We start from the raw sequence: 19299 nt of genomic DNA, 5'->3' as shown, positions 1-19299 counted from the left end.
TTTTTTTTTTTTTTTTTTTTTTTTTTTTTTTTTTTTTTCTCAAAATACCAATTTATTATGTTGTAGTTCATGAAAAACCTTTACGATGGTAATTTTACTTGACGTCTTACATTTTATCTCTACGTTTTCTGGATTATGAAGACAATTTTTTTTTTTTTTGTCTAATTTAGAGAGGTGAACATATGCGGTCTATGGAAGTAAACAAGGTTTCTATGGTTACCGGAGAGACGCCGTAATCAACCACAAACTCTGGGACACGTAGTCCCGGAAGCCTTAATTTGTGCGACAGTGAGCCAAGACACAGTGAAATGTACTCCATTACCCAGAATCCTTCAGGATCGTCAGCTGTGTGCACAGCTCTTGTGTTTTGCTTCTTTGTGGTGACTTCTGAGCGGGTTTTTTTTTTTGGCGATGGAATAAAATAGTTGGTAATTTTGGTCCTGCCTGTGCAGTTAGTGAAGAAAGAAGGATTTGGATTACATTGTAGGAGTATATAGTAGCTCGTCCTCACAAGTGGTGATGACACTCCAAGGTCAAAATCCTCACCTGTTCAGGTGGAGAAGGCTCGAGTCTGCAGACAAAGTAAGTTTAGTCTTTGGATTCGTGTTCAAACGAGAGGTCTACTGCGTCTGTGATGGTTGGTTCAGACTTGACTACTGAGAAAAATGAATGAAACTGCAGCTGCATGTTCCAGATAAGAAATCTAAAGGGCTTTACTTTGACACTTTTTTCTTATCTGAATGGGAAATATTGTAATTTCGTTCAGTCTGTTTTCACCTTCCAGACCTTTTCTCCAGCATTATCAAAATCTCCCGAGAGGTGAAGCATAATTAAAGTGTCCTATTGCATCTATGAATGAAGGAGTAGCACATTGGTGTTAACACTGTGCATGGACCTGGGGCTCACGTCAGGGGATGGTTTAGAAATGTCCTACAGGTGGTCTTCCTCAGATACTCATATGCTTGCATGCCTGCAGCCTGAGACACAGATAGCTGAGTCGCTGCCAGTAAAGCAACGACTTTTAGACGTCTGGGAAATTATTTTGAAGTAATCTGCTGATTTAAGGCAGTGGCTAAGCTTTCCTGTGAAATAATCCGCATCGGGCCCATGGCTCAGCCGGCAATTTGCACACTGCGTCGGCAGCTCAAGGTGTCTCTGAGTTTGTCTCGGCATTTTCAAGCAGGCAAAGGTGACCATGAGGCCAGCATTTCTGTGGGCCCTTCGATCTCTTACAAACAATATCGGCTTACACTTGAAATAATTTCTCTTTCCATAGCGGACGCATGCGAAGAATGGCGACATCGATCAGTGGAGGAAGGTGAGAAGAACTTGTGCCGGTGCAGCAGTCTGTTTATATTTTCATCGTGCATATATTTGTATCATTGAAAGCTGAAGTTCTTCGGAGATTGTGACTTCTGCCCCTGCATCGATTTGTCTTTTTCTTGCCCTCAGCGAGTGGAGATGGCCTCTGAGTTTGCTGTGTCTGAAGTCTTCCCCTCCAAGAAACCTCATTCAGGAATCAGCAGGCTGGCTGTGCCCCTGCAAAGCTCTGACCAGTTAAGAGATCATGATGATGCTTACAGTGAAGGTAGGCCATAACAAATGATAAACCATCTCTCTATAGACGTGCTACCTATATCATGGCATTGGGCTTGTGAAGCAGGAGTCCTGACTATGACATATGGATGGTTGTTTCTCGCAGCTCAGGCTCTTTTAGGTGATTGGTTGAGCAGTAAGTTGCGGCTGGGGATGGAGGACGAGGATGACCTAATGTGCTCCGTTGAGATGAAAAGCCCTGCTGCACTGGCTACTGCTCAGACTACTGCCCTGAACTACAACAACTTTGATGGTACAAAAACGGTTGCCTACTCAGCTAACCTGACGATCATTAATTTAATCAATCAAGGCCTGTTCAAATTTGATGGGAATCAAGATGTTTACATTTGACATTGCTGGTCAATGTTAGTTAAGAAGGTGGTTCAGAACATCTTAATATTATTTCCCATATTGTGAAGGCAAAGCTGTACAGCAACTGACTCAAGGGTTTGCAAGAGTTTTCAAAACAATCCATGTATTAAACTCCATCACATTACAGGCGAAAATGCATAATATGTTTACTGCAATAGATTACCTATCTTAAACCACAGTACACTGATTTTGACATCATGTTGAAATACATGTATTACCAGTAATTTAAAACGAATGAGTTTGAGTTCATTGGATAAAACATTGGTAGCCCTTTAAAAAAAACAACTCTGAGTGGTAATAATATATCTATTAATTAATATTAATGACACTTCTCTTTCACACTCATTGGTGCAAAAATTCTCAGATCTTTATAACTGCCTGGCTGAGGAAGAAGAGCAATCTGCTGTTAACAGCTTTCTACAAGACCTCATGGAGCAAGAGGTGTTGGACTCTGGGATGATCGAGGACCTGGCACTCGATGCTCGACAGACGAGAAAGAAGCTCAGAGACCCGATAGTCACCATGGAAGCACGACACCAACAGGTACAGTGTGTGACCAAAGTGTGAGTCAAATTTCTCACGCTGCATAATGGATGTGAACGCAGTGGGTTGGGAAACTGTCACCGTGAGTGGCGCTGAGCGAATCAACTGGAAACGATGGGCAGCCGAGTTGTGTTCTCAATTACACTAATTGCCACTGATTTCCACCAAAGGTGCGAGAGAACAGGCTCCGGCGGGAGGCTGAGAGACAGAGGCAGCAGAGAGAGAAGGAGGCTCAGCGGGGAGTCACAGAGGAGGCGAAGAGGAGGGAGCGAGGGGAGGAGATGAGGAAGAAGCAGGAGGAACGTAGGCAGGAGGAGATGGTGCAGCAGGAGATGGTGAGGCTGCGACGCCGGATGGAGGAGAGAAGAGGCCTGGAACAGCTGGTTCGACAGAGGTACGGTCTCCACAGCGACCACTGGGCTGGCCTGTGCTGAAGGGGTTACAACAATCGACTGTGTTGTGTGGTGGGCCTGCTCCACCTTCCTTTAGTGGCTTGAATGGATTCATGGAAATCTATTGACAAGTCAGCCTGTGATTAATTGTATTTCTCTGACTCAGAATTTTTTTTTGTGTTCGTCCCCCTGTGGAGGGCACATAATTAGCCAGCACGATGAAATTGTTATTGTGTTGTCATCACTATGTGTATTCTCCCTAAGGCCTTTCTATACCACTGTGTGTGATTAAGTAACTTTAAACATAAAACATCCATCATGGAAAGAAATCAGTGGTTAATATATTTACATTTACAGTGTTGCTCCTAATATTACCAATGAAGTTAAGAATTGACAAGACTGAGTGGGAAATCACATGACAGTAAAGCTCTTAAAAGCCAAGAACCCTCTTGGAGAAATTAGTGAGAGTTAGGACTTGGGCCCAATTGATTATTAGAGGGGGTAGTATTTGGACTTACAAAGATTTACAAAGTGCTTTTAGCTAAATGCTCGCATCATTATGCTGACATGCTCACAAGCTTACAGTGTTAACTGTATGTCGATTATACAGAGAAAGGCAAAGAGTAGAAGTGCAGAGGGCAGCCAGAGGCCTGCAGTCAGCCCCAACACGTCCCACAAAGCAGGAGCAGCAGCAGCAGCAGAACGCTGAGCGGCTACAGCAAGAGCAGAAGATCCAAACTAAGGTTCACATGAGCAACCTCAAGGTTAGTATCTATACTGTGGGTGTGTATGTATTTAGATTTAGATTTTTGACTTGATTGATCCCACAGTGGGGAAATTCGGTCGTCAAAGCAGCATAGAAAGAACAAAAAGGTGCACACAATATGAAAAAGTGCAATGAATAAATACACACACACAGACTATAAACACAAAAAAACCAAATCAAATAAAAAGATAAATAAATACAGTTTGTGATGAATGGAAAAAGTGACCAGTGCAATAAAATGAAATGAAATGAATATGAATCTACATTAATTTATGGTAGTGTATGGATAGGTTGGTACTACATACTGTATGTATTCATGGAATTTCTCACATTTTTTTATGTACCTGTTTTAGTGTCTGCAGAGGCATTTCTCTGGCTGGTACTCTGTGGTGTTGGGCCGAAGGCTGCGTATGGGTAAGGCCATGGCCCTCTGTGACTGGAAGAGGCAGCTGAGAGCCTGGCGAGCGTGGCGGTCAGTGGTGTGGGCAGCACAAAAGCAGCGAGAGGTAGCAAGAACAGAGGAGGCACTGAGAGCTGAACACAGGCAAGAACAAAAAAAAAGAGTGAATGAAAAAGGATAGCTTTTAGCTCTCATTGCGTAACTCCTGCCTTTAGCACAAATGACACAATGTAAAATACGACTAATGTTCAAAATGAGACTGATAATTGACAGAATTTCAAAAGATCACACTGATTAAGAAGCATTTATATCCAGAGCACCCTGAAAAGCAGTAATTGAGGGTTAAAAATGAAACCACATCTGTTACCTCCTCCAGACAATGCCAGCTGGCAACAGAGAGTGACCGAAGGCGATTGCTACGGCAATGTCTGAATGAGTGGCAGGTGTGGTGTCGGATGGAGAAGGAACAACGGGAGCTCTTGGCCCAGCATCAGGAAACCAAACGCAGGATGGCTGCCTTAATCAGCGCTGCATCAATAGGGAAACTGAAGGCCGCAGAAACCCCGGCTGACCAGCTAATAATGGCTCCGCTCGGTGCACCGAACCAACCCGAGACAACAGAGAAGGTGAGAGGTGCACTCACAAATCCTCATATCTTCAACAACAATACACTCTCTTCATTGAGGCTTCCCGCTCAAAAATACCTGACAAATCACAATATTACAGATATTTCACTATATACATCAGCCCGACGCCTGACAGGCAACGCCGAAGGCTTTATCAGAGACAATAAATACATTTGGGAACTAAACAAAAAAAAAAAACACTCCTTACTCTTGTCTTTGCATGAGATAACCTGAACTTTCAGCCAAGAAGAAAAACTTTTCCTGCTCTAATATTTAAAAATCTGGAGAGAGAGCGGAAAACATGAACAGGAGTGCATAGAGCAGATGGAAAAAGTGCTGGAGAGAAATGAGGCTTATAGGCTGGCTGGGCCTTTACTCTGCATGTCATTTCTCCTGCCCACATTCCATACGTTTCCTGTTTGTTTACGCTGTGACTCTCTATTGAAGGCGAAAATTCAAAAAAAATAAGGAGGAGTAGGAGGGGCTCGAGGGACTGAAGGAGCAGGAGAGGTTGGAGTTGCAGGAGTTCATGGTGGTCAATAAAGAGGCTGAATTTGCTATAAGACCTCTGCATCAAGATTCCTGTGGCGGAACAAACCTGCCCTTGAGATACCTTGAGAAACTTGTACTACGTCTGTGTTACTGCCCTTGAGCTCTTTGTAGACTTGGCTAGTTTGATTCGTCCCATGTCCAATCCCTTCACCTTTGTTCCTCTTTATTCTCTGTAGGGAGATCACCACAGGTCGGGCTCTTTGGCCCCCGACAGCTCTGCAGTACATCGGGAGAAGAGCCCCGTGGGTACTGCGGCCCGGCCCTCTCAGCCATGGCAGGTGAACCGACGCCATGCAGCACCCACTGCTGCTGAGCTTCGCGAGGCACGGCAGAGAGGGGAGGCCGGTGGCTTCGCCAGTTCAAAAAGCACAGTGTCACCAGGCGGCAGATTTGAAAACAGACATGCCGTCCAGCAGCAGATCATCACACATCAGAAGAAGCTGCTGAAGGAGCAGCAGGAGCAAATCGCCCGGCTGAAGGAAAAGCGCGACATGACGGGGTTGGAGCTGGAAATGGAGAAAACTGCGCAGCTCGCCCAGCTATCGGTGCTCAGAGGCTTGAGACCGAAGAGCTGCATGTCTGACACCATGGAGCAGAGGTAGGCTCACAAAAATGTAAGGCACCAAAGCTCTCCATGAGTGTGTGACATATTCAAAGCTGTATATATTTAAATTGACTGATTTTGTTTCACAGCCACCTCTATGCTGAAAGCACCTTTCAGGGTAAAACTGTCTCATAAGGCACCTTTAATGAAGGGTTCAAAAGTTGTAATTTGTAGTTTTTTTTCAGTGGATAATAACAAATTTACTCAGGCTTTATAAATTACTTATAAACCAAAGAGTATTTTTTTTTTCCAGTTTGTGAAAAAATCTCTGGCTCGTGAGTCATAAATAGTCAAGTTAATTAATAAATGATTTCAGTCTCTCGCCCTCGATTAAGCTTTTATAGCTGCTGATATGTCAATAAGTCCTTAATAAAGGGTAATAAACAATCAATTATGCAGTTTTACGAGTTAATTTAGTATTAGGATCATCTTGTTTGTCTGACAAGCCATCAAACAAAGCTTAGTTTGTCATCTGTCGTTATGAATGTTAGTATATCATTAATTAGATGATGGTACAATCATGCATTAGCGCTGCAGTTGTTAATGTGAATCGTTAATAAAAGAGTGACCAGATGTCCTGAAGCAATTTCCCATAAACCTTACAGAAAAAAAACACATTATTTTAACAGGTGATCACACGTGACCAAATACACGTGATTCTGCACATGGGAAACGTATTTTGGAGAGATGTGGTTTGGGAACATTTTCATGGTGTAATGTGTGAAGCCCATGTATATTCCCATGTGAAAACTTTTACACATATTTAGCGTGCAGAATATTAGTTAAACCTAAAAATGTTCACGTTGAACACTAAATTACCTCTGTGTAGAAACATGGAGAGAACACGGAGGTTTTGAGCCTATACTGCTCTTTAGGAATATTCAGTCCACTGTACTAGTATTTAGTATTCAGTCCACGTGTGCACTGTCTGTGTATATCCTTGTACATACTGTATATAGCTTGACCTCATATTCAGCCTCTTCTGGCTGAAACTCCAAAGACAGTGCATTAGAGGTAAGACTGTCTCCCAAACTCGCAATTGCCCTAAATGTCCTATAATCTCCAAAAACCCAATCGAGATGATGAATGATCTCTCCGGTTTGCCCGCTTCTCTTTCTACAATGGAGACTAATATGAGGACAAAATGTCAGATTTTTGTGTGTGGACAACTCGGTGGCTAAACGTGGGCTGAATGGAACCAATATCTCATATATAAAATGTGTTACACGCTTATTGTTTTCATGAGCTACATGAAGATGAACTGGGGTAAAGTAAAAGCCATTATACTTTAAAAGCTTTCCATATTATGTACAAATCACACAGGAGCAGATATAAAGAAACTGCTTAGTTACAGAAAGATTTTAAAGCCAGAGCAGTGGAGCACTGCTTTGTATTGTGATGGTTTATATAAATATATATTTATGTTACAACGGATTCATTTTACTCTCCAAGGACACTACACAACCTTGAACATAGTTTCAGCAAAAAGTTATGCACTTTATTGAAATTCATTTCCAGATCTATAAGGACAGTCTGTCGAGTTTGCCTTTTAAATCGATAATTTTTCTGAATAAAATTTGCAAGGGAAAGGATCAGGATGATGTGACTAAGCAGACAGAGTTATGACTGGCCTTTTTTTCTGTGATCATTACTGTTGCAGGGCACCGAGAGTCACTGGACCTTCAAAGAGAGCTGTCACACGGCAGACGTGCCCCCATCCAACCATCACGGGTCAGTCTGAAAGCACATAGCAGCGGAGAACATACATAACATATACGCATGTGCCAACAGAGTGCTGTGGCTCTTTTGTCGAGGAAATTAAATAACTCGGGAGTCACACGTATGGAGAGATTACTTTTGTGAACATAAATACCTACAACTGCATTGGCCTCCAGCAGAAGCACTCGTGTGCTGTAGCTTCTGTTACATGTTCAGAATATCAAGTGTAAGACAAAACATGCACACTTTCACTCCTGAGACTTCTGTAGAAGAAATCCTTGCGTTCACCTTCCCCCCCCTCCCCTCCCCTGTCTCCCTCTCTCTGAAGCCATGGAGGCCCGTGCACATCAGCGCGCAGAGCGGAGGAAGGACATCGAGGAACTCAAGCGAAAGAAAGAAGAAGAAAAACTGGTGAGATTGAGAAGTCATTTTCTGTGGTAACTGTAATGAGGGAATTTTAAAACAGTTGCAATGTTGGGGGGGGGGGGGGTGACACAAACATAATGGACAGCACAACTTTCAGGCTGAGATGAAAGCTGCTGAGGAGAACAGGCAGAGGGAGGAGGAGGAAGAGAAACGCAAAGCAGCAGAGAAGCGTCGGGAGGAGAAAAGGCTAGAGAGAGGGGTGAGATGTATTTCATATTTCATGCATGTTCAAAGAGAACGACATCAGTCAGAATACATGAAGCCGTCCTCTCCTGTGACACTTCAGAATATTAAAATAATGTCACTCTCTGTGTCTGTGCAGAGGTTAGAGGAAAAACAGCAGCAAATGAGGAGGCAACATGAGTTTCTGAAACTGGCCCGTCAGCACTACCACAGAACCTTGTTGCTGCGGCGAGGCCTGGCGCCATGGAAACGCTTCGTTCAGCTCAGACGAGCCGGCGTGGAGGTAAATAACCTGTCTTGTCCATTTCAGCTGTCAGCTTGCAGAGAATCAATCTGACCTCGTGATCCCGGCTCCACTGAAAATCACACTTCAACAGAAAAGAGTTCAAGGAGTACTTCAGGCTCTCCATTATCGCACAGATATAATACACAAAATGAAAGAAGTCTGACCTTTAAGAGTGATGTGGCTCAAAAACTTCATCTAGGTATGCACCATGGATGTGAATAACAAAAGGCCTGCCTGGCTTAACAATAAAAAATAGATTCTGTCATCTTGCTAGCTCCATTAAGCCCTTTTTATTATTTAAATCTTTGGAGGCTAGCCTTTTTTATACAGCTCAGACCATTGGTAGATAAAAAAAAAAAAACTTCTCAATCTTACTAAAATGCTATTTTAATTATTTATTTTCAATTTTTGGGAATATTAAAGTGAGTGAATTAGTACTAGTCTATCTCAAATTTAAGCAATACAAAGGATTATATTATATTAGTATTTCAACACATTTCTTAAAATTTGCTCCATTATTAGAGTCTTTGGCTCATCCTGTATTTATGTTTTAACGTACACTCAAAGTCCCATGTTAATGCGGTGTAACACCACAAGGGTCGACAGACTCAACACTAGTACCGGTCCTCAGCTACCAAACGCCTCATTAATTCACATGATGCTAAGCTGACACTATGCATGCTAAGCTCATACGCCAACGTAAGACACTACCTCGTAGAAAGCCTTCGTACCAACGTGAGAGTGAGCAGTATCTCACTGGGGTTATCAAGTGGACAACTCCCTTCCCTAGCGTTTCATCGAGGTCGGCCCACGACACCTCGGGAAGGCTCAACAGCAGTCCCCGTGTCCAGGAACTACTCCCCTCAAAAGTTTATCTAGTTACATCTAAACTATTGTGAATACATACTTTGGTAATGTTATGTTCACTCACAACCACAAGTTCATACCTGCTACGCATGACCGCCGTTATCATTCCCTCTCTGACAAACCAATGCATTAGGATTTGCCTGTGAATTATTTATACATTCATTCATTCACTGTTTCCTTGATGCTGGGACTTTTCTTTGACCATTATTTCATTTCTTTAATATCCGTCCACTGGTGCTATGTCTTCCCTGGTTGTGAAGCACCGGAACTTTTTAGGACTTTAAGAAGTGCCATACAAAGTTAATTCTTATCATTAAAAAGTATAACTAACCACAAACTTTTTATCCATCCCACTCAAAACACCTCTAATCAGTGACAATTGTGAACAATGAGCAAACTGTTCTGGTAAAATCATTCCCTTTGTTACAAAATGAAACATCCCAAGATAAAAAACAAAGCTACAAAAACACACATCCAGTAAACCCACCGCTCAAGGACACACTGGACATGCACGTATAAAGGTTCGATACACAGCCAAGCAGGGAGGAAATGTCCAAACAAAATCCTGTGGCACAATTTTCTAGCTTCGTTCCCTTCATGCTGTCAATACTCATCTTCAAAGTGTTCCTGCCTAACAACAGCGTGACAAATGAATGCGGAAAACACGTTTCACAAATCTCTGTTGGATGTGGGACGGAGTCGAAGACAGGCGCATCATCGTTTCATACACGCCATTGTTTATACCTGGCACATATGATCGAGTTTGGATGCATTCATCAGCCCGCGTTGTTGTGTTTCTTCTCTCTTTTTTTTTTCTTTTTTTTTGTCAATCCCTGCCAGCTGGCCGAGAATCATCACAATCTCTTCCTCCTGAGGCGGTGCACACTAGGCTGGCAGCAATCAGCAAGAGCCTCCCTGTCTGAGAAAGAAGCTGCTGCTGACCAACTGCACCAGCAATTTTTGCTTCGGAGGGGCTTAAGCTGCTGGAAAAGAGTGTGTATACAAACAAACACACACACACACACACACACACACAGCTAATCCATCAATCCTGATTTAAAACAACACCCTCTGTTAATCTCCTCCTCTACCTGCACTTAATTAGGTTTCAGTGAGCTGATTATGAAGAACAAACTGCTTCTTGTCAAGGCAAAGGCCATTCTTATCATCTGAACCTGCTGAGTGACTGGAAATGTTTTTTTTTATTATTATTTATTGCTACAAGGCAGGTCGAAAGCCAACCAGCAGCATTTAAAAGTGGCTTTATATATATAGATCAGTTCCTTGGATCTTACTAGACCCCAATGGCAGACTATCACAACATCTCAGAGTGAATGCTGTTTGTTTCAGCTGAAAGACAGCCGGATGATTCAGGAAGAACGAGCGAAGCGTTTTTGTCGCGCACACACTCTGAGGAGGTTTCTGCTGGCGCTGTTGGATTACGTGACCCGGGCGAGGCTGGTGGAGTGGGACCGACAGGAGCTGGCTCAGGAGCACAATAACAGGTCTGCTGCCCCCTGACTCTGCCGTATGTTCACTGTATGGGTGCTGCAGTAATAGCACCAACCAACGGGGTGTTACATTAAAATTAACAGCTTGTAGGAGCTTTAATTAACACTTGAAATGCAAAATCAGACTATTTTTGGAGCACACCAAGAAATGACAATACCTTGAAGGCCTTTAGGACGTAAACATTAATTTAAGACTTAATAAGACTCTTAATAAGCTAAATTTGATAGCAAGTACAGCCGATTCTGAAAATTGTTAGAAACTGTAACACACATTGCAAAAGCATTGTTGGGCCGTTCACCAATATAAAATACGAGAACTTTGCTGCATCTTTTTTTCATCTTTTCCACCACAACTTCCCGTGCATAAGATTGAAAACTACACCATCATCTCCTTGACTTGATATTTTAACTTTGACCAAGCGGCAACACTGTCAGTGCTCTCCAATTCGCTACGAAGCACACAAGGGACAGGAGCCATCCATACAAGTCACTATCAATACTAAATATGCATTTTAGTGCCCATAGTCACAGTGTTTACCTGCTGCTCAGCACATTCACCATCTTAGTTTAGTGCCAACATTAGCACAAAATACAATTTATATCTCAGGCTGATGGAAATGTCATTAGTTTTGCAGGTATTTGGTCAAAAAACTTTACCGGACTGAAATTTTTGACTTGACGGTAGCACCAAATGAAAAGTCAGTCACTAAAGTCTTTGAAATTCATTCTCTGGGGAACATGTATATCCGTAAAAAAAAAAAGTAATGCCAATTCATCCGATAGTTGTTGAGATAGAGCAACCAACAGGCTGAAGAATTGCAGAATTGCATTGCGTTGCGAACCTGGAGGTCTCTATAATCCAGTTTGTTGTTGCTTACGTGCTCTGTTCCCGTCTGTCTCTCCATCTGCCCGCCTTTCAGACGGGTGCTGCAGCGATGCTTCCTGGCCTGGAGGCAGCTTCCATGTCTGCTGCGCAAGGAAAGAGAGAGGAACGAACGGCGGGAGAAGCTCGGCCGGAGAGTTGCAGAGATTCTGCCTGATTTCTGCTCCTATCCACTGTAAAACCTCACGGAGAACCAGTTAGTGCAGGCGACAAGCTGCATATGCCCTTACAGCCGGCATGCAAACATCTCAGCGTCCCTCTGGAGAGGACGCGTGCAAACAGAAAATGAATACACCTGCTCATTTCTCACATTCATTTAATAAAAATAAATAAAATTCAGTTCACACAAACACACAATTGGACCCATACAATTAGCAGGATGCAAAACCCCACGGAGGATTCAAAAGCAGCAAAAGTAAAAAGCAGTGGAAACTAATTTCTCTAGCTGACATTACCGTGTATCGATTCATTCGCTTTCTTTCATTTGGGAGTCCGTTTGAAAAGGCTTAAAAGAGTCAAAGTAACTATTAATATATACATAACTATGCAATCAGTTCATGTAGAACTTAAATTGGCCTGACAATCAGGCTTGTGGTGAGATGTCTTATTTCATCTGTGATAATTATCTATGACGCACATCACGGCCATGTAAGGTGAAGTATAGTGAGTGTTTGTGAAGGCTGGAGCAAAGAAACCATCCTTGAGCCGGTGTACCCTGAGGTGTCGACTTGCAGTTGATGCTGTGCTCGGAAAAAAAAAAAAAAGTCCCTATGAGGATCAACTGGCATTAATGGTGTCTGGAGTTCACTCGTGTTTTTTCTTGTTTGCAATCTTCCACCAAGGCACTAGAATGAGGAGGAGACATAAGGTCAGCGTTCAAGTCCGAAGAAGACATCCAAAGTGAAGGAGACTGTGATATTTGTCTGGCAGTGACTGATGAGCTGTGGACTGAGGCAGCACTGGTAGGTGTGAGTCAGAGTTGATACAGCTGCATCGAGGAGATGCCAGCCGTCAGTCACAATAATGGCAGTCAGTGTATCTTATTGCGGAGTGTCAAAGTCAGTGCAAGTCCAGAGTAGGAGCCCGACCTTAAAGCATTGCTGACAATAAGTCCCGGCTGCCAGCACCGCAGGTCAGCTCACGTTAAATCAAGTTTAAAAGGAGCCATGCTGCCATCCGGTGGACAAGCACGGAACAGCAGCCACAAACAGGGTTGCGTAACTTACACCAGGTCTGCAGGAGAGGGGGGATTCAGTTGGTCTCCCATGGTCATGAACTCCGACCAGTTGCCACGGAAACCTCGAGAGTAGACGCCCGTGTCCACGACAAGTCCCCAGTAGGCACTGCGGGCAGTTTTCTCCCGCAGGGCGATGCGTGCCTCGCGCTCGGTCACATTGTAGCTCACATTGATGACCTGCACTACCAGCAGGTGAAGCAGCCCTCCGGTCACAATACTGCTGTACCACGCACAGGTGAAGCAAAGTGCAGAGCTGGAACAGACAAGGAGACAAGGTGGTCAATTTTACAATAAAACTCAAGGTTATTGCGCCACAATAATCTTCAGTAAGGATCATATTTGTCATTTATGCCAGTGGAAGTAAAATAGATGCCTTTATTTTAGCCACTAATAAATCCATGTAAACAGAAATAGTGATCTTTTTCAAATTTATAATACTTTGTCTGCGCAGATTAAAAAGCTATTAGTTGACAAATCCCAGTTAAAAGAGACATTTTTACACAATCTGTACATGATAGTAATTCACACACATTGCTCTGAAGGCCTATTTTAAGTCTACAGCAGTGCCAGCACAGATCAGTTTTACTACTTTACATCCACTCTCTTCGCTTTGAGCGAAAACAGTCCAGTTTTTATTCATCGTCAGGAACGGCAACGCTCCAAGTTACTCATGAAACAGATTCAACATCACGGTCAAAGAAGCCTGGTTTCTCACATGCGAGAACCTCACATAAAACCGGACTCAATTCTGGGAAAAATTTCAAAATGCCCCCACTGTGCCTCACTTTAGTAAAACAGTTCCTTTGTGATATTCTAAGAATGTAATTTTGCTCTTGATTTCTGCCAAAATGATTTATGACATCTAAACTGTGGATGTTTATTTTAGTTATGTAAGTGAAGTTGGCTTGGCTCCTCACTTTATCTAACTCATAATGCATTTTGAATTCAGATATTCATTACAATTGAATTTCTTCCTGATGTACTGTGTAACAAAAGGCAATGGCCATTACAGTTGTTCTACATCAAGATGCCATAATTTATCCAAAAGATAAATATTTGTTTTCTTGCCTTGAAATAGAGGAGACAATCGACACTGCTTTCGTATCCATACAGTAAATCTGAACCTGACACCAGCTTTCAGATAGCTTAGTTTAGCGTAAACGATGGAAACAGGTGGTTGTTTAACCTGCGCACAAACCGAAGTGTAAAATTTAAAATTTGTGGCATTTCAGGCGCTTCCAGTATGCTTTCCCCGTACAAATCTTTTAGCTAATCTAAGCTAAGCAACTAACGCTACCTTCATTTTTGACATACAATAATAATCTTTTTTTTTTTAAATTAAATTCTGTGTATTTGACAACAATAAATTAACACTGGAAAAATAGATAAAGGTGGTATGAATGTGGTTATTAAATGGCAGAGACTGAGGCAGACACCGAGCGGGACATTTTACAGCTGAAAAGTGGACAAACAAATAACATTGATCTGAACCTACTTGATTATATTCAATATATTTCTATAACCCTATTCATGTTTATGTATTTTGCCTTATAGGAACATATGCTATACCGACTTAAATGCTCTTTGAGGCATAGAGGATTATGGCCGGTATCAATAAAACTGACTTTAAATACATTTTTCTCATCTGTTCTTTTGGCATTTAAAAGTTTCTATGTGAACAGTTCAGTTTTCTGGCCCTCAGCAGCTTAAGAGTTGCTGAGGACGAATGAAAAGGAACACAAAGACACGCCAATTTCAATCAAGTAAATTGAGTAAAGATTTTATAGTCACCCAAAATTCCACGCGCACACACTCTACTGTCAGACTTCATGTTAGTAATTCCTTGAATCTACTGATTAAAAGATTAATAAGGAAATGTGACGTTACGCTCCCCAACCTGTGCGTGCCCGTGTTCTCCGTACCTGTACTGGTTGTAGACGCCTGGGCAGTAGAGCAAGGCGGTGAGGAGGTTTTCCTGTGGACACACACTCTGCAGCACCAGGCTGATGCCGTACAGGGACGTCAACAGGAAGAAGACGAGCGTGAGCAGGAAGCTGCGGTGGTTGGCCTGCCCCACGCAGCCGTTTATCCTACCGCGGCACAAACGGGAGGAGACGCACGAAGACACGGGGACACACACAAGCAGACAAGACATCGTACTGAGAGACTGCAGGGTTGCACCACACTACTCACTCACATGCACACTCATCGGCGAACGAGTGGGACAAGGTAAATGTTGACTTATATAAATTTGTGACGTTGACACAACATATGAATATGGTGAATAAAGGCAGAAGGTGTCACCACGACAAAGACGGTGACTTAACTGTGAATTCAAGTGACTTTTTTGAGACTAGTTGAATAGACTTTGAGTAGAAAAGACAAAGAAAACGAGACAAACAAGAGGAAGAAACCACAGGCCGACTGAGAGGCATATTAATGGGACCCACCAGACACAGTGGTGGTCGAGACGCAGCACGCAGACGCCACACATCCGACAGTGTCCGGCCCTCGGGGGCCGCACCACCCTGCAAACCGGACACCAGTTCCTTCGGCTACTTTCCTTCGGCTCCACCCCCTCCTGCTCGGACGACCCCGTGCGGCTGGCTACCGTCATCGTCACATCTCGCCTCCCCTCATTGACTGAAGGGTCTCTGTCTGCCGGGGGGCTGTAATACGTCACCGTGCTGTGGACGGCCTCCTGGTTGGGTCGTACGATGCCAGGTTCTCTCTTTGTGTGGATGAGAGCCAGCAGGGTGAGGACGACCCCTGCACTTACCACCGCGAGCTCAAGCAGGCCAACATCCCCGCGGGGAAACACCTCTGTGATGAACAGGTAGTACATGTACGCCAAGGAAAAGAGGGCCAGGCTGAGGAAGAAGAGCGTACGTCCCTTCTTGCGGTGGGTGAAATAGTAGTAGAACAGCACCAGGCCGGGCAGAGCCGTCAGAACCACCAGGGCGAGCAGGAAGTGGAGAGCGGCGAGGTGCAACAGGACAGGAAGGAGAATAAGAGGGGGGATGATGGATAGGTCCAGTTTCCGGGCTCCACCCCACAGCCAGGGCACACGGATCCGGTCTGAGACAACTTCAGCCACCCGCGACAGGGATTCCGGTTTCTGAGGCTCCTTCTTCAGAAACCTGATAAAGAAAAGGTTCATATTTTTACTGTGGTGTCAGCAACTCTTTTACAACCTGGCAAAACCTGTGCATTTCTGCAATAACAAGTACAAATGTCTGCTGTGGAATAGAAACATTGGCTTGTTTAACATTTTACATCATCTGTGGGTTTTGGGACTGCTGGTTGGATGAAACGAATAATCCAAAGATGCCACTTCGGCCTCTTAAGGCATTCATTTCTATTGTTTACTGACATTTAATGAACCGCCAAGAGGAAATTAATAATCAGCAGCAGCTCTAGTGTCTTTCACCTGTCACAGGCTTCATCCAGGTCCTCACAGTCACAGCAGCAGGCTGCTACATGGCTGCGATCTCCGTGTCTGTTCACATACTCGCAGCAGCACAAGGTCTCCTCCTCCTCCAGCGACTTGTTGGCTCGCTTCTTCATGACAGACGGCGCTGCAGCCTATTAGAAGTTTAAAGTTCATTAAAATGATCATAAACTTCATTTGTGTGGGCAATTGTGTTATAGACAGATGAGTGAAAGGAAAAGTGGCAGATGAGAAACAGGTAGTAAAATGCCCACTCTACTGAAGCGACCTTTGCGTCCAGCAGCTTACCGTCCTCTTGCATGCGTTTTGGATGGTGGAGTGGTTCCAAGCAGATTTCCAGCACACAGCAACACTGAGCAGAGCCTGCTCGGTTGACCCAGCCCAGTTCAGCTCCTACCCTCGCATCTGTCACACATCTGTCACGCTGTCACAATTTACAACAAGGGAGCGGTCCCCAGCACTGATGGATTTGGGCTGAGGTTGAGGTGGTGTCAGCATTTGTAACAATCACCGGTCTTCAGCAGCACCCCTTCAATCACAGATGATTTCCCAATGAACCACAAAGAGGGATTAATCCTTTGGCTGAGTTACACCCCTCTCTCTCTCTCTCTCTCTCTCTCTCTGTCTCTCTCTCTCTCTCTCTCTAGGGGGCCTGAACTGGCCTCGAATTAGCTGTATACCAATGCATGACATGGTGTGTTATCATTACCTGTCAGCCGGTGATCAGAACAACATTTTAAAAAGGACATCAGGGTCAGGAAAGGTAGGAAAGATCCTTTCGGGCTAAGAGAGGACAGATTGGGTTATATGTGCTGATTAATGGGAGTGTGGTAACACCAAACAGCACATCTGCTCCCCGACCAACAAACAGTAATACTGCTGCAAGGATTCATAGAGTGACTGTGGTGCTCAGCAGCTTTACGTCTCTGGTGTGAAGTACTTTTGACTTGCAACTGCTGCAACTGTGAAGCAGCTGTTAAAACCACAAAAGACAACAATTATACCAAATCATGATATAACAATAACCAAAATCTAAAACGATATTTAGTCCCATATCACAATATGATAAAATACTGATATATTGCCGGCTGGCCGTACAATGTCAGGCAAAATTATGCAGAGTGTAGGATCAATTCAAGCAGGTAAAACATGAAGAAAGAAAGGTGACATGCAAATTCTGCAAGCAAAAATTTACTCATCATTTAACAACATCAAAAATGACCTCATCATCTGAAACACTTAAGTAGCCTCACATTAGCCACTTTAGACACCCAAGAAAGCTTTATGAGCTATAAACAGGTATCTTGTAAATTTCCAAAAGCTCATTATTGCGTTTTTTTTTGTTTTTTTTTATATATTTTACTTATAACTTGCTTTCTCATCCTTGAAACCATTTTCAATGCTGCAAAAAATAAATACTTAAATTTTAAATTGATATCATAAATATGGAACAAATAGTCAACCATTGACTAAAATAATCTTTAGTAGAAAAACCGCCCTATTTGTTAAGCCAAATATCATCTATTTTTGGGGGGGACGGACAGGGGACCATAAGCATGTAGACATCTGAATTGATTGGTACGCCCCTGCTCCTTTAAGAAAAAAAAAGTTACAAAACACTGCAGGCAGATAAAAACTTGTAGAAGCACAGACATTTAAAATTAATAGACTTAAACATTATCAATCATAATGATAAATATATACAGGGGGGGTATATGTAGCTGAATTTCAGTTTTCTTACATATATCTTCACTGTATAAACAAATGAAATAACAACAGTAAGGATATTCAAAAGGCTCGCTTTCATTTCAGTTTAGCAGGACAACCGTGTAATCACCGGCTGGAGGTCTTTAACCCAGATTTGAACAGCTCATACCTGCGCCAAAACCAGCCACACACACACATCAAACCAGCTTAAACATACCTGCACACCGGGCTGCTACATGCCGCTGTCGGACAGATATCGACTGGAAACGACTTCACCCCTCGCCGGGCTTCTCCACGGAAGTCTTGGTCCTGGTAGCGGCGGTCGTATCCGGTGTTTCTCGCCGCTACATGTCGCTCGGTGCACCGCGGAAGTCTCCAGAACAACGGCAGCTGCTGGCGGAGACGAGGGCTGGGTCCGAGTGAAATGTCCGGGTCGAGCTTGGCTTCGTCCAGGCTGAGGATCCTCGGCTCTGATGGAGAGGGGAAGTCCTGTGGCACCGTTTCCCTCCTGACGTCAGATGAGGTAGACTGGCCCCGCCCACACCTACACGATCAACGTGCACATTTTACAGTAATTCAACTGCCCATTGGTCTGCACTGCTGGAGGAAACACAACCTCAACTGTAGGACAATTACCCCTTTGGTTTGATTATAAGTAAAAGTCTTGCATTCAACACACAAACGCAACATAGAGTGCAGCGTAATGTATAAAAATGTTGGCTTCTTCTTTGGATTATGAATATTGTTGCATAATAACCACCCATCTGATCCAAGTAGAGATATCTTTAACTGTACAGCGAGCTGATTTAGTCTAGTGGTTGTGTTTCCACCGCCACAAGATCAATCTCAGATGCAGGATAGAGAAACGAAATCAACACTCTGCTACACAAATGTTTTATTTAGTTTTTTTTCCCTCGAATCTTCTTTAATCTTTGTGAAATGTTGGATAACCTGTTTAGGCCTCAAAATGTTAAATGTTATCTCCATCATATTTATCTCAAACATAATAGCGGCCCCACGTAGACACTGCTTTTATTTAAGGAGTTTATTCTATTTTAAAAGATTACAGTGTTTTTATGTTTTTTTATGTAAAATCCTAATTTGAAAAGTAACTAGTAAGTACACCCGCCAGATAAATGTAGAGGAGTAAAAAGCACCATATTTCCCTCTGAAATGTT

The 19299-nt window shown here is 43.3% G+C and overlaps 2 protein-coding genes across 3 annotated transcripts; one reads left to right on the top strand and one right to left on the bottom strand.

The window, feature by feature from the left end:
* Positions 1-451: 451 nt before the first annotated feature.
* On the top strand, positions 452-12032 carry ccdc191 (coiled-coil domain containing 191). The gene is made up of 17 exons (XM_069159399.1): positions 452-582; positions 1277-1318; positions 1453-1588; positions 1703-1849; positions 2333-2511; positions 2682-2905; positions 3514-3667; positions 4023-4213; positions 4446-4695; positions 5424-5845; positions 7512-7582; positions 7899-7981; positions 8094-8195; positions 8319-8462; positions 10173-10325; positions 10683-10837; positions 11764-12032. The coding sequence occupies exons 1-17, from the start codon at positions 520-522 to the stop codon at positions 11903-11905; spliced, it is 2658 nt and encodes an 885-aa protein (XP_069015500.1). The 5' UTR covers positions 452-519; the 3' UTR covers positions 11906-12032.
* On the bottom strand, positions 12026-18599 carry zdhhc23b (zinc finger DHHC-type palmitoyltransferase 23b). 2 transcript variants are annotated; one of them, XM_069159400.1, is made up of 6 exons: positions 18339-18599; positions 16394-16548; positions 15414-16103; positions 14886-15053; positions 12953-13216; positions 12026-12571 (listed from the first exon to the last, which is right to left on the bottom strand). In XM_069159400.1, exons 2-6 carry the CDS (start codon positions 16528-16530, stop codon positions 12514-12516), a joined length of 1317 nt encoding a protein of 438 aa, XP_069015501.1. In that variant the 5' UTR covers positions 16531-16548; positions 18339-18599; the 3' UTR covers positions 12026-12513. The 2 variants fall into 2 exon arrangements, with proteins under 2 accessions (XP_069015501.1, XP_069015502.1); XM_069159401.1 differs by lacking the exon at positions 18339-18599 and adding an exon at positions 17124-17134 and having other exon boundaries at positions 16394-16943.
* Positions 18600-19299: the final 700 nt, after the last annotated feature.

Source organism: Embiotoca jacksoni, unplaced genomic scaffold (assembly GCF_022577435.1).
Source record: "Embiotoca jacksoni isolate LCO1_2020_lvr unplaced genomic scaffold, fEmbJac1.0.p SCAF_25, whole genome shotgun sequence".
Classification (NCBI taxonomy): domain Eukaryota; kingdom Metazoa; phylum Chordata; class Actinopteri; family Embiotocidae; genus Embiotoca; species Embiotoca jacksoni.
The sequence above is the reverse complement of the archived record's forward strand: the minus strand, read 5'-3'. Positions and strand labels throughout refer to the sequence as shown.